Below are 13,433 nucleotides of genomic sequence, written 5' to 3'. Positions count from 1 at the left end.
TCAAGTTACACAGAAGGGGCCATCTAGTTCAATATATCCCTAAACAACCTAGCCAATCAGCTGGGGGAGGTAGAGTAGAAATTGAATTCTGACTATAACATTCCTATAAGTTTTTATTTGTAGTTTTCTTTTAGGAGGTAATTGATGACTTCATTTTGACCTTTGATATAAATGTGCATATATATATATATATATATATATATATATATATATATATATAAAATGATGATGATTATGATGTTTGTCCTTCATTCTGAAAGAAGACTATGACATCAGGGAGGTGACGCCATGACATGCACCTTAATTAGATTTGAGTGAGGGGGTGCTGTGCCAAGTCATCAGCCTCCAGAGTCATATGGGTTGTGGCTAAATATGAATCAGGTCAACTGGCTCTGGAGGAGAAGAAGTCAGAGTTAAGTGACTTGCCCAAAGTGACACAGCTAGTAAGTATATGAGGCTAGATTTGAACTCAGATCTTCCTTAAGGCCAGCACTATATATATATTTATATATATATATACATATATATATATATATATATATATATATATCCTTGTTCTATTTTCCAAATCAATTTTTGAAATTATAATTTCTTTTATTTTTTCAATCTTTTAAATTTAAAAATATTTCTTCATGTCTTATGGAGTCAACTTCTGTTCAGTCCATTCTAATTTTCAGAGTCTGTTACTTTAATTTTTTTTTACTTTTTTTACTTCTTATACCATGTTTATAATTCTCTTTCCATGTCTCTCTTCCAAAGTTCTTATTTATTTTCCAATTCTACTCTAGGAAATCTTTCATTTCCTTTACATATTTTTTAAAAAAACTTTTATCTTTTTTTTAAACTCATCTCTTTTCTCCTAATTTATCTTGTGAGCAAACTGCAGTTTTTCTTCAAGGGTTTTGCATTTGGAATTACCCTTTTCTTCTGGATTTTTGTCTTAGGCATCCCACTCTTCATAGTAGCTCTTTTGTTTTATTTTGTTTTGTCATTCTTCCAGGAATCTGCTCTGAGCTACCCTGGATTGTTGGTCTTTGTGGGCTGATTCTGTGACCTGCTCCCTTTTGGAGATAATAGTCCTGTGCTATTTTCTTGGGTGACAGGTCATGCTGCATCCACACTGAGTCTGTGCTCTAAGTCCTGAACTGCTGACCTGGGACTGAGTCCAAGAAAAGCCCTAGATATGCCAATACTTCAGGTCTACCTCAGAGTTCTAGGAGCTGAGTCCAAGCTCCTGGCCTTTCTGGGAAACCCTTAACTGGTGACTCGGCTTCAAGACTTGCGTCCCATGACCACCTCAGGATTTCTCCTTGTTGCTGGTCTTTCTTGGAGCTCTGAATCTGTGCTCCTGTCTTCAGCTATTGACTTGGGGGGCTGAAGACCTGGGAATGGAAGAGAACGTGTCTACTCTGTGCTATCCTACCTTGGAACTCTGGCTGTCCCTCTAGCCTATCCGTTGTTATTGTCTTTGTGGGGAGGGGAGACAGACAAGTGACCCGAGTAGGGACTGCGGAACAGAGGTAGATTGGGATCAAAGACTCCGTAGGTTAAATTTGTGATATTGGACCCAAAATATAACCCACTGTGACAGTGATTTCCTATTCACTATTTGGTCTGGCAGACTCCTTGGATCTTTACTAGAGCAGTTGTGGAAAGAGTAACTGTACTGCTTCTTCCTTCTCTTCCATTTTGGTAGGTTTTTTCTTATTATACTTTTCAAAAGGGCTGCACAAACATATTTTTATTCAAAGAAACAATATTTCTTTACTTGTAGATTCCAGATGAAAAGTTATGATTCTTGCTATATTCTTATTATTACAGATAGATATACTAGTTCAGACTGGCCTTGCCTTGGGATTGATTGTTCTTTTGAACACATCATGTCCTAGTTCAGAAGAATCTTCCCTTTTCTTTCTTGAGACAACTCTGATTCTTATCCCTGCTTCCTCCACTCTCCCATGTGTCTGAAATTATTTGGCAACAGCATTTACAAATGGATTTTATGTAGAGATGAACCCATGACCTTTACCAGCTTGCAAAGTGTAATCTGTACCCACAATGCATCCATTTTGTCTCTAAGATGAAATATAATCTAACCTATAACTTGGTCCTTTAGCCTTAGTAAATCCTTCTTAATTACAAATAAGCCTAAACAAAATTAATGGTTAAGGAGCAGCTAGATGCTATAAAGGATAAGTGCTCAGTCAAGAATCAGGAAGACTCATCTTCCAGAGTTCAAATCTAGCCTCAGACTCTTGGTAACTGTGTGATCCTGCCAAATCACTTAACCCTGTTTCCTCATTTGTAAAATGAGTGGAGAAGGAAATAGCAAACCACTTTGGTGTGGTTGCCTAGAAAACCCCAAATGGAGTCACAAAGAGTTGAACACTATTGAAAATAACTGAACAAAAATAACGTTAATAACCTACAACTAATTGTTTACTGTCTCAAGGAGCAGGGGAGGGGAGGGAAGAAGGGAGGGACAGAATTTGGAACTCAGAACTTTAAATAAAAATGTTTTTAAAAAAATAATAATAATAAATATTTCAACACATATTGGGGGCTGGCAAGAGACCAAAGTAGGTCTCATTCAAGTAGTTGCTTTTCTTTCTGACCTCCAAACTACTATTTGGGGTGATATGCTCAGATAAACAAAGTTTGGCATAGGGTGACAAATGCCAAAACATAGTCCCATACCTTCTTATAAAGTGATTTATGGTCACTGGTCATTATAGAGCAGGTATGTCCAATCTGTGGTGCACGAGTCACATGTGTCCCTCAAAGCCCATATTTTATTACAATTATTACATTTTATTGTTATTATTATTATACTCATTAGTAATATGGGTTACATTGTAGTCATAAATAAATAAATTCTATATGCAGCCCTTGACAAGTTTTTTGTTGGGCAATGTGACCCAGAAAAGCTAAAAGGTTGAACACTCATCTTACTAGAGCCTTGTTTCAACAGCCAGAAATATTCACTGACACACAGAAGTAATTGCTCCAAGGCTGACAGCCCTTTGAAAGTCCAATATTTTTATTTTGCCCTCTTCTTAACTAGAAGAGTCCAAAGAAACAAGAACTATTAACCCAAAGAACGCACTAATGATGTTTTCCTTTGTTTCCCAAAGCGGAACAGCTATTAAATATACAGACAGAGTTAAGAGTGGTGTCACTGGAGAGCAAATTTGGTTGCAAATCAATGAGCCTACTCCAAATGACAAAGGAAAATATGTAATGGAACTCTTTGATGGCAAAACTACACATGAGAGGAAAGTGGATCTTTCTGGACAAGGTAAGAAATATACTGGGGGAGGTGGGTAAGCACTAGTCCTGAAACCCAAAGACCTGATGTCCAAACGAAACTTCTTCAAACTTCAATTTCCTCATTTGTAAAATTATGGTGATAATTCTTCTTTTTCCTACCTCACAGGGTTGGTTGTGACAAAAAGTATTTTGTAAACTTTAAAACAAGTATAAAATACTCTTACTGATGTCACTGGGTGGTTGTGATAAACATCATTTTCCATAATCATCATCATCATCATTGTTATTTCTTCAAACTCCTTTCTATCATAGATCATTCTAATCTACCTCCTTTTTTTTTGTTTCAGGATCAATAATTTAAAATGCAAAATTCTTCTTTATAGAATCACAGATTTAGATCTGGGGGATATCAAAAGTCATTGAGCCCAACCCCCTCATTTTGCAGATGAGAAAATTAAGGCAGAGATTGTCTCCCTCCCTCCAGTTCTCATGTTCCCAGTTCCCTGTTTGGGAAATATTGGATCCAGCTGAGCATACAAGGAAACTAATCTGATGTGCTTCTCTATTACAGGCCAGCACAAAATCACATGGAAACTATACATTTAGGGAACTGGATGAACATGGGTTCTAAGATATTTCATTATGGGAATTCAGATTTTAGAATTCACTGCCATTGTTTTTTAGAGAGACTGGGTGACCTTGTCTCACAAGGTCTGTTCATAGCAAGTCACATTCTGATTGACTCAGAAGTTTTGACCTGCTCAGTTTCCTGAAGGGCCCCCCAAGACGTCATCCTTATTGTGAATTCCCAAATGGCATAGCCCACTGAAAATCAGATCTCCTGAGCTCAAGAGAGTTTCCAACTTCAGCCTCCCTGGGCCATAGGCCAGCGCCATCGCCCAGCCTCATACCCAACTTTTACAATGGTCATCTTTAATAGGCCTAGTCGACCACTTTTCTGTTCACTTAGCATATGTCTGTTTCCCTACACAAAAGACCTTTAAAATTTAACATTTGATATTTGCCACCTGGGGAGCAATTTTTTTCCCCATTTTAAAGTGAATTCAAGTTTTCCAGCAGACAAAAGACATAGTCTTAGGCAAAGCATGGGTAAAGGTAATTATTATAATTGAACTCTGTGGGTTGTGGATTTTCCATGAGAAAACACTATCATTGTGCTTTTTTTTTCTGTTGGCAGCCTACGATGAAGCCTTTGCTGAATTCCAGAGGTTAAAGTAAGTCCTTTTCCTTGTAAGTGTCTTTTAAGTGCCCTAATTGAAATGGGAACACTATGTACTGTTTCTGCTGAGCATTTTTTTTTAAAAAGGGCCTTTTTTTGCACGTAAAAAGTCGAACTTCCAGCTGCTCCATTGTGCAGCAAGGTTTTTCTGAAGCAATCAGAGGCAGGCCAAACTAGCTACCTTGAATCAATATTAATGTGTGTTTTTTTTTTCCCTTTTGTTCCTGAAAATCCAGACAAGCTGCCATTGCTGAGAAAAGTAAGTGAACAACTTTCACATTTGACTGTAGAAAAAGTTTAGGATCAGAATAACCTTTTACTTCACTGTGGTGACTGTGAAGAGAGATTGCCTAGCTTGCACAAATATTTTACCCAGATGTATTTGTTACCTTATCTCCATTGCTGTGTGTCAAAAACATGTGTGGTATGAAAAAAAAAGGATCCAGATTACTCTAGGGAATAAAAGGTAGGAGAATCTCTCTACTGGAAGTCCTAAGAGTTTGACACCAACTTGTAGGTATTCATTTTTTCCAAAGTAGTGGGAGGAGTGTGAAATCTTATTAATATATTCCTACAATCCAACCTTGGATCACAAGAAGTGTTGGTTAATATCACCTATAGTTCTTAGTTAGTTCATCTTTTTATACTGGGTTATACCCTTTTCTGCTGGTGTCGTCTGCTCTTGACTGATATGGTGTCATCTGCTTCCTCTCCTCTGGAATGTCTTTTGGGTCACCTCTACTGTCTTCTAGTTAAAATTTAGGCCCGGTGATATTAGGATGGCTAGTCTCTGGTCTCTCTGCTAAGAGTTATCTGTTTCCTATTCAAGAGTCTCTAGTCTCTAAAATCCTTCAGCTCTTCATGGACATTCTAGATATTTGTAAGACAGATAGATATCAGACCTCCTTTCCTGATCTAGCTAAAAGTTCTAACTTTCATCAGAGAACAAAGTCCTTTTTGGTCACTTCAGAGTATTCCAGAACTTCTTCCCATCCTTCCCCCTTTCTTTTCTGTCTAAATGAGTATTTACTGTAAGGTTAGGGATTTAACCAGAGTATTGGGAGCAGGAATATATGAAGTAGCAGATGATCCTGCCCAAGTTTTTCCCATTTCTCCCTCCTCTTTTTGGTGGATGAATCCAAAAGCTATAGTAAATGAGGTTGAACCCCATTACCATTCTAGGCTTAATTTTGAGAGTCTTCTACTATCTGAATATCTTCTAAAACTCAGAGATCTCAAGGGTTAAAAATGAAGTGGGCATTTGGAACCAGGTCAAAGGACAAAAATGAAGGTAGAGTTGAACCAAATCATAATAACTGCAGGTGTCTGTTTATGTTTACAGTCTGACTCAGAGAAAAAGAGGGTGAGCAGATATAAGGTCCAGAAAAACATTCTAAAGGAAATGGGAGGTGTATCTAAATGTAGCAGAGGTAGGGGCTGGAGTTATGGCTCAAATTGGAATCATCTACCCAGGCCTTTTTAGACAGCTACTGGGAGACTATGGACAAGATCTTTAGAGAAGTTTATAAATAAATTCAATATGTTGCAAGCCTCCAGACACATTCCCCTGCATAATTCAAATCATTTCTAATTCTGGGGAAGCCCAGAAATCAGTCTCAGATGGCCCTAGAAGGCATTTAAAAGAACTTCCTCTGCCATATAAAACCAGATGTAGTTTCATTCAGTTCCCATTATCTGAGCCAGAAACAAAGAGTTCTGGAGTAGACCTTTTCTCTGATTCAAAAGAAGGGTCTCAAGCCAAGAAAAGATTTCATTTTGTTCATAGTGATTATCAAATATGTTTGTGAGAAGTGGAAAATGTATATGTGTATATGTTTATTTTAGCAAGTGAAAATCCAAAATCACCAGATACATCATTTTTGTTACATATATTAAAAACAAATGAATTTTTAAAAAAGAAAGAGAGGAAAGAAAATGGAATCTGAAAATTACTTACTGGACATGCTTTTATCTATCATATAAGCATTTACAACCTTGTAGATACTTAGTTGAAATATTGTACTTTCAGATCGTGCTCGGGTGTTGGGAGGTTTGCCAGATGTGGTCACCATACAGGAAGGCAAGGTAAGTCACAGAACACCAGGCCCTGTGATTACAAGCAAAAAGCTTACTTTCTATTGGGAGAAGACAACACCTAAAAGGGAGTCAGAAATGGGTGGAGAAATGGGGAAAAGTGTGCACAAGGGACATGACATTTACATTGGAAAGTGAGTCAAAAGCTGAACCAGGAGAAAAATCAATCAATCAAAAATAAGAAACATTTATTGAATTATCTGTTCTCTGCCAGCCTCTGGGTAAATTAAACACCAGGGATTCAAAAAGAAGCAGGGAGTTTACAATCTAATGAGGAGCTTACAGGTTGGCCAACTTGGACCCTTCCCCAAAAGAGACCCTGGAACGAATCACCCATGGGAGAAGGGGACCAGCATGGGAAAAAAATGGGTTCCAGGGTGAGGAGGCCCCAGGAGCTGAGGGAAATTCCAGGACCATAGGCAGTTTTCAAGCCCTGTCAGTTTCTATCCCGATCCAATCCCTACAATTTATCTCCACTGTTACCATTCTGTTAAAGGTCCTCTTTAGCACCCCCTTGTACTAGTACTATAGCTTTATATTTTCCCTCATGTCCACAATTTCCCCCCTAATCCATTCCTCACAGACTATAAGATGAATCTTCTTTATGAACAAATGTGTTCATGTCACTTATGTGTTTAAAAAGCATTCAGTGTTTTCTCACTCTCTTCTCTTGAGATTTCATCAGTTTGGGAACTTCCTCCACCAGTACAGAGCAAAAACTCTTCATAACTCACAACCTTAGATTGTAGCCTGAAGCACTGAAAAGTGACTTCTTGTAAATCACTCAGTTTGTCTCAGGGGTAGGTCTTGAACTTGAGTTTCCGCAACTCCAAGGCCAGTTCTCTGTCCACTCACCATATACTACCTCTTTCAATGTGACTGAAGTTGTATTTGAAATTAAGGTGGGCTTCCCTTTAGGTATATAGGTTATTTTTTATAGTTTCATTTTATTTGAAGAGCTGATTTCTCCCCATTTGCTTTAAAACTGTCAATAAAAAATGTATTAAGTGCTTACTATTTTAGGTGCCAGAGTTACAATAAAAGGCAAAACAAAACAAAATCCAATCTCTGGTCTCAAGAAATTCCCAGTCGAAGGTAGGGAGACAATGTATAAATCACTATGCAAAAACACGCTATATATATTTATATATATATATATATATATATATATATTGACAAGCTAATCAAAAAAGAGAAGACACTCAGATTAAGAAGGAATGGGGTGGGGTGACTAGGTGACACAGTGGATAGAGCACTGGCCCTGGAGTCAGGAGTACCTGAGTTCGAATCCAGCCTCAGACACTTAATAATTACCTAGCTGTGTGGCCTTGGGCAAGCCATTTAACCCCATTTGCCTTGCAAAAACTAAAAAAAAAAAAAAAAAGGAATGGGAAAGCCTTCCTGTAGAAGGGAAGATTTCAGCTGGGACTAGATGAAAGGCAGGAAAGTCATGATGCAGAAATCTTTAAGCTTTTTATGAGTCTATCATCAAATCAAAGAATCTTTCACCAGGATCACCGTTCCACATCTACCTCACCAAAATCAAAACTAACAAGGCCATCTTTGGTGCCTCTAGAAACTCCTTTCCATATCTGGAAGACAATGAAGCTAGTGCTTTTTCATAGTAATTTATAATAACATGATAATAATTATAATAATAATTTATAATTTGATGTCTAATAATTTATAATTAGGCAAATTAAATATCTCAGTGTGAGGGAGTTTGATATAGTAGCCAGTCTCTCCATGGGTGAAAAGGATCAAAAGTCTTTTCAAACCAATCTAATTCAATATAAATCAATAAGCATTTATTAACTACTGACTGTATAGAAGGCATAGTGCTGAGCATAAGGAAATATGAAAACAAAATGGAAAATCAACTTTATCATCAAAGAAGCTCCTTGGTCTTTGATTTAGAACACCTGTAAGAAAAGTGGTAAAATAGAATCTGAAATGTTAGATATGGTGATATTTGCAACTAAAAGGTTGGTCTTTTTGATCCAATCTAAATTTTTTGAACTTTGAATTGGGAGATCTGGGCTCCTAAATTTTTTTGAGCTTTTTGAACTCTGAATTAGGAGATCTGGGCTCCTATGTGGTCTTGGACAAATGATTTAACCTCTCTGGTCCTTAATTTCCTCATCTGTAAAATCAGGACAAGGGTGGATTTAAGACTCCTATCCATTCAAAATCCTGGGATACAATATAGTAATAAACCTGTTTTGGTATGGGTGGGAGCAATAAATGGAAATATTCTATTTAGAAAAAGGATTTTGACAAGATTTTGTAATTTCCATAGATTGAGAGGGATTATCGGAAAAGAGAAAACAAAGGAAAATAAATTTGAAAATAAATTGGAGTAAGAATTTCACATTATAGTAAAAGTGATCAGCTGGCATTTCTGAAAGAAAGGGTGATGTAAAAGAATGTTCCTTGTGACATCTGAAAGTAATAATAAACATTAGCCTCTAAATCTTCCAAAGTCATATTTCAGTACTAAAGAACCTAATTTGTTTAGTGAATTCTTTGGGTGGAAAGTTTAACTCAATAAGAAATCCAGGGGTGGCTAGGCTGCACAGTGGATAGAGCACTGGCCCTGGAGTCAGGAATACCTGAGTTCAAATCTGACCTCAGACACTTAATAATTACCTAGATATGTGACCTTGGGCAAGCCACTTAGTCCCATTGCCTTGCAAAAACTTTAAAAAAAAAAAAAGAAAGAAAGAAATCCAGCACTCACTGACACAAGTGCAAACCAGCCAACAATAACTGGTCCATGACATCTATGCATATATTTTTCATCTGATCATGACAGAGGACTCAATGAATTATTCTGGAAATTATTATTTAACTAAGATTATTATCTCTTTCATTGCCTTCTCTTCTACATCAATTGTCTTTTTCAGGCACTGAATCTTACTTGCAACCTGTGGGGTGATCCAGCTCCTGAGATCTCCTGGTTGAAGAATGAAAAAACGTTGGCTTCAGATGAGCATTGTATCCTGAAGCTAGAGGCTGGGAAGACAGCCTACTTCACCATTACAGCTGTCCAAACTAATGACTCTGGGAAATACAGCCTGGTGGTGAAAAACAAATATGGCACTGAGACAAGTGACTTTACTGTCAGTGTGTTCCTCCCTGAGGAGGAGGCAGCAAAAGCTGCCTCAGATACCCAAAAACAAACTAAGAAGACAAAGTAAATATTAGGCTAAGGAAGAAAGATATATGAGCAGAGATGAGGTAGCCTATGATAGGTGAAGGCAAGTGGTTTGAGCCAAAGATAAGAAGCAATCTCTGTACTGTCCACTGAGTTCTTGTGTTAGCCCTGCCCCTATAATGATGTATCATTATAAAACCTCCCCTGAATCCACCAGCTCAGGCCATCCTTGATTTTCCTTCACCATTACATAAATTCCTAAGAAAATCATATGGGAAATAAAGAGGAAGATAATAATTTTAAGGAAAAAAGAAAGATGAGGTTGTTGGGAAGAAAAGCCAGGGTCAAAGAGTTGCTTTCTTAGAGCATTAGATTAGAAGTCTTTGGCACAGGTCTTAGAGAGTACCAATAGAAGAGTGTAGCATAACAAGATCTACTGAGACGAAGTGTTGAGACAAATGGTGTTTACTATGTGTGGTCCTAATAGAAATTGGCAAGTTGTGTCTATGTTGTTTTGATGCTAAAACCTTTTCCTTGTTGTCAAATAAAGGTTCATATACCTTTCTTTTAACCATCAATCTGTTTCTCTGACTCTTGAAACATTATTTCTTAGTTTTGTTGACCACAATAGAATTTATCCAGTACATCTCTTTGTTTCAAATTCATTCTTCAAGACTTTTAATAATATATTAAGATTCTTTATATTGAGGCAACTAGGTGGCACAGTGGATAGAGCAAGGGCCCTGGAGTACCTGAGTTCAAATTTGACCTCAGACACTTAATAATTACCTAGCTGTATTGCCTTGAGCAAGCCACTTAGCCTCATTTGCCTTGCAAAAAGCAAAAAAAAAAATTCTTTATAATTGTTCCCATGGAGTTTATATAAAGGTAGAGCTTTTGAAAAATAACTAAAGTCAGCATTTGCAGGCAAATGCATGGAAAAGTGGGCCATTGCCAGACAATCAATCCACTTTGTCATACTTTTCGCTTTTTAAGACATCTATAAATAACTAAACCACAATGTGGACAATTGGGTCATTTTGGTCATTTTCATGGACAAATTGTATCTACTTTGCAATGATCATCAAATCAGAGCATGAAAATCAGCTGTTTCTAGAGGGAAAAAAAATTCCCAGTTAACATTATACTGCCCCACCTGGCAGTCAGAAAACCAGCCTGACCTGGTAGTCAGAAAACAGAGCTGAGGCCTGGCTCCATTATTTGTTATTTAAATGACCTTGAGCAAATTACTTATCCTCTGAACTTCAGGGACCTGATGTTATGAAAAACAGCAATAACATCTGTACTTAACAACCTACATTTAAATAGCACTTAAGGTTTAAAGAGGGTTTCACTCACAATAATCCTGTGAAGTAGGTAATAATATATGAATACTGGAAGGACCTGGGATTTATTCAGCCTAAAAAACTCCAGGTTTGTAACTGCTGATCTCAATACAGATTTCCTCACAGTGACAGCCCCGCCCCAACCCCGACTTAGTATATAAGTTCTAGAAAGTTGCCTGAGATACTTAGAGGTTAATTCAATTGGTTAGGTTTTCACATTTAGCAAATGTTAGAGATTGCATATGGGCTCACATCTTAATGAGTTCAAAATCAGATCCCTATCTACTACACCATGCTACTTATAAAGCATGCAGTTAGGTGGATAAAACTGAGCCTGGGGTCAGGAAGACCTCAGTTCAAATCTGACCTCAAATACTTATAAACTGTGTGACCCTGGACAGATCACTTAACCCTATTTGCCTCAGTTTCCTCATCTATACAACAAACTGGAGAAGGAAGTAATAAACAATTTATTCCAGCATCTTTGCCAAGAAAACCTCAAATGGGGTCACAAATCTAAACATGACTGAACAACAAATTGCAAGTGTTTTCATCCCTTAGTTTTTCATCAACTGTAAAATGGAGATAATAATGGTGGAAGGAATATTATCCCCATTTTATGGATGAAGAAGCTGGGATTTAGAGAAGTCAAATATCTTGGAGGAGTCTAGCTTGAGTTTCAAATAAGAAACAAAGTCCAATATTCTTTCCAGTATACTATACTGTTTTTATTAATATCTAACACTTAGCATTTTATATAACACAATTTTCCTCTCAGGGTTGTTACAACTTCAAGTGAAATGTTTGCCCTGTGTTTTGTAATTATGTAACCCTAGATTTAAAAAATATATATATCCCAAATTGTAGGCATTGTACTATGGTGTATTAGATAAAGCACTAAAATGGAAGTTAGGGAGACTTCATAACTTAGCTTTGTCAGTAATTTGCCCTGGGCAAAGTAGCTTACTTTTCTTAGCTTCAGGTAGGTCATCTGTAAAATAAAGAGTTTAATTTAGACCTTTGCTATGTTCCTTTCCTACTCAAACATTCTTCAAGTTCTATAGAATATATCAACCTAAAACTGGAGAAAGATTCACAGTTTAAAGGAATGGTAGAGCAATCCATGAAAAGACTCGACTCACAGTGACAAGGGTGTGATCTTCGGGGTTCCTTCTGCTTGGGGTTGTGCAATTTAAACTCAGAATTTAGAAGATTTCATCCTTTTCCATTCTCATCTCTTCTCATTTCAAAAAGTATTTGAGTATTTGTCACTGAGTATAAATCTGTCAATAATGTTCATTAAAAATAAAATGACTTGGGTGGGGCAGAGCCAAGATGGCGACAAGAAGGGATCGAGTCTTAGGAGCTCTCTGATAAAAACTCATAAACTAAGGACTCTAACTAAACTTTTGAGAGACAGAACCCACAGAGGGACCCAGTGAGGTAGTTCTCCTACTCAAGGTAACTTGGAAAAGAGCAGAAAGGCTCTGCTCCTTGGGGCAGGAGGGGTGGCCCGCCAGAGGGGTGGCCCGCCAGAGCCAAAGAACTTCAGCCTCCCGGAGGCAGCCCCAGGGCGCTGGGAGCCTCAGCTCACAGTAGCGGGGGAGTCGCCTGAGCTGCACCCCGGGGAGCACTGGCACAAAGTGGGGGAACGGCGGGGGGGGGGGGGGGGGGGGGGGACCTCTGCCAGAGCTAGCACGTGGAGCCCAGCCCTCAGGGCACACAGCCAGTAGCCTGGTCTTTCCGCAGCCCTGATCCAGGAAACAGAAGCAGGTGGAGCTGGTAAGCAGGAGCTTCCAGGGCATGAGCCCATTGAGCTGAGGGAGGGGAGTGAAGAGAGAGAGACTGCAGAGCTCTGTCCTCTGCCCCTGGAACAGGACTCTGGAGCTCTGACCACATTCAGATCCTGATCACAGTCTAGGCCCCCCCATAGAACAGCAGGGCCCCCCCCCACCTCAGCCCCATGGCAGAGGGAGGTGCTTATGGTCACTCACAGACCAGGAGGGAGGACAGAACCTCACACACTGAGACCCTTGTGGGAGTGTCCCAAAAGCTCAGGAAGCACCCCCCAAAAACAGGCTTAGGCTGGGAAAATGAACAAAGAAACAAGAGGAAGACCATTGAGAAATATTTTGCAAATGAGCCCAAGAAGGATCAAAATACTCAGTCTGAAGATGAGGAAGCACAAGCTCCTGCATCTAAAGACTCCAAGAAAAACAGAAATTGGGCTCAGGCTATAATAGAGCTCAAAAAAGACTTTGAAAATCAAATGAGGGAGTTAGAAGAAAAACTGGGGGAAAAAAGGAGAGAGATGCATGAAAAACAT

The 13,433-nt window shown here is 38.4% G+C and overlaps 1 protein-coding gene across 2 annotated transcripts in view; it reads left to right on the top strand.

Annotated features, from left to right (window-relative positions):
• Positions 1–10,355, top strand: part of MYOM1 (myomesin 1) — a 171,374-nt gene extending 161,019 nt beyond the window's left edge. For both annotated transcript variants that reach the window (XM_074202601.1, XM_074202602.1), the window contains 5 exons: positions 3,135–3,298; positions 4,469–4,505; positions 4,747–4,769; positions 6,540–6,595; positions 9,511–10,355. In XM_074202601.1, coding sequence (XP_074058702.1) covers positions 3,135–3,298; positions 4,469–4,505; positions 4,747–4,769; positions 6,540–6,595; positions 9,511–9,804 — 574 coding nt within the window. In that variant the 3' untranslated portion in view covers positions 9,805–10,355. The remainder of the gene's footprint in view (positions 1–3,134; positions 3,299–4,468; positions 4,506–4,746; positions 4,770–6,539; positions 6,596–9,510) is intronic.
• The last annotated feature ends 3,078 nt before the right edge of the window (positions 10,356–13,433 follow it).

The sequence above is a fragment of the Macrotis lagotis genome, chromosome X, assembly GCF_037893015.1.
Source record: "Macrotis lagotis isolate mMagLag1 chromosome X, bilby.v1.9.chrom.fasta, whole genome shotgun sequence".
Classification (NCBI taxonomy): Eukaryota; Metazoa; Chordata; class Mammalia; order Peramelemorphia; family Peramelidae; genus Macrotis; species Macrotis lagotis.
Note: the sequence above shows the minus strand (reverse complement) of the source record. Positions and strands in the feature narration are given on the sequence as shown.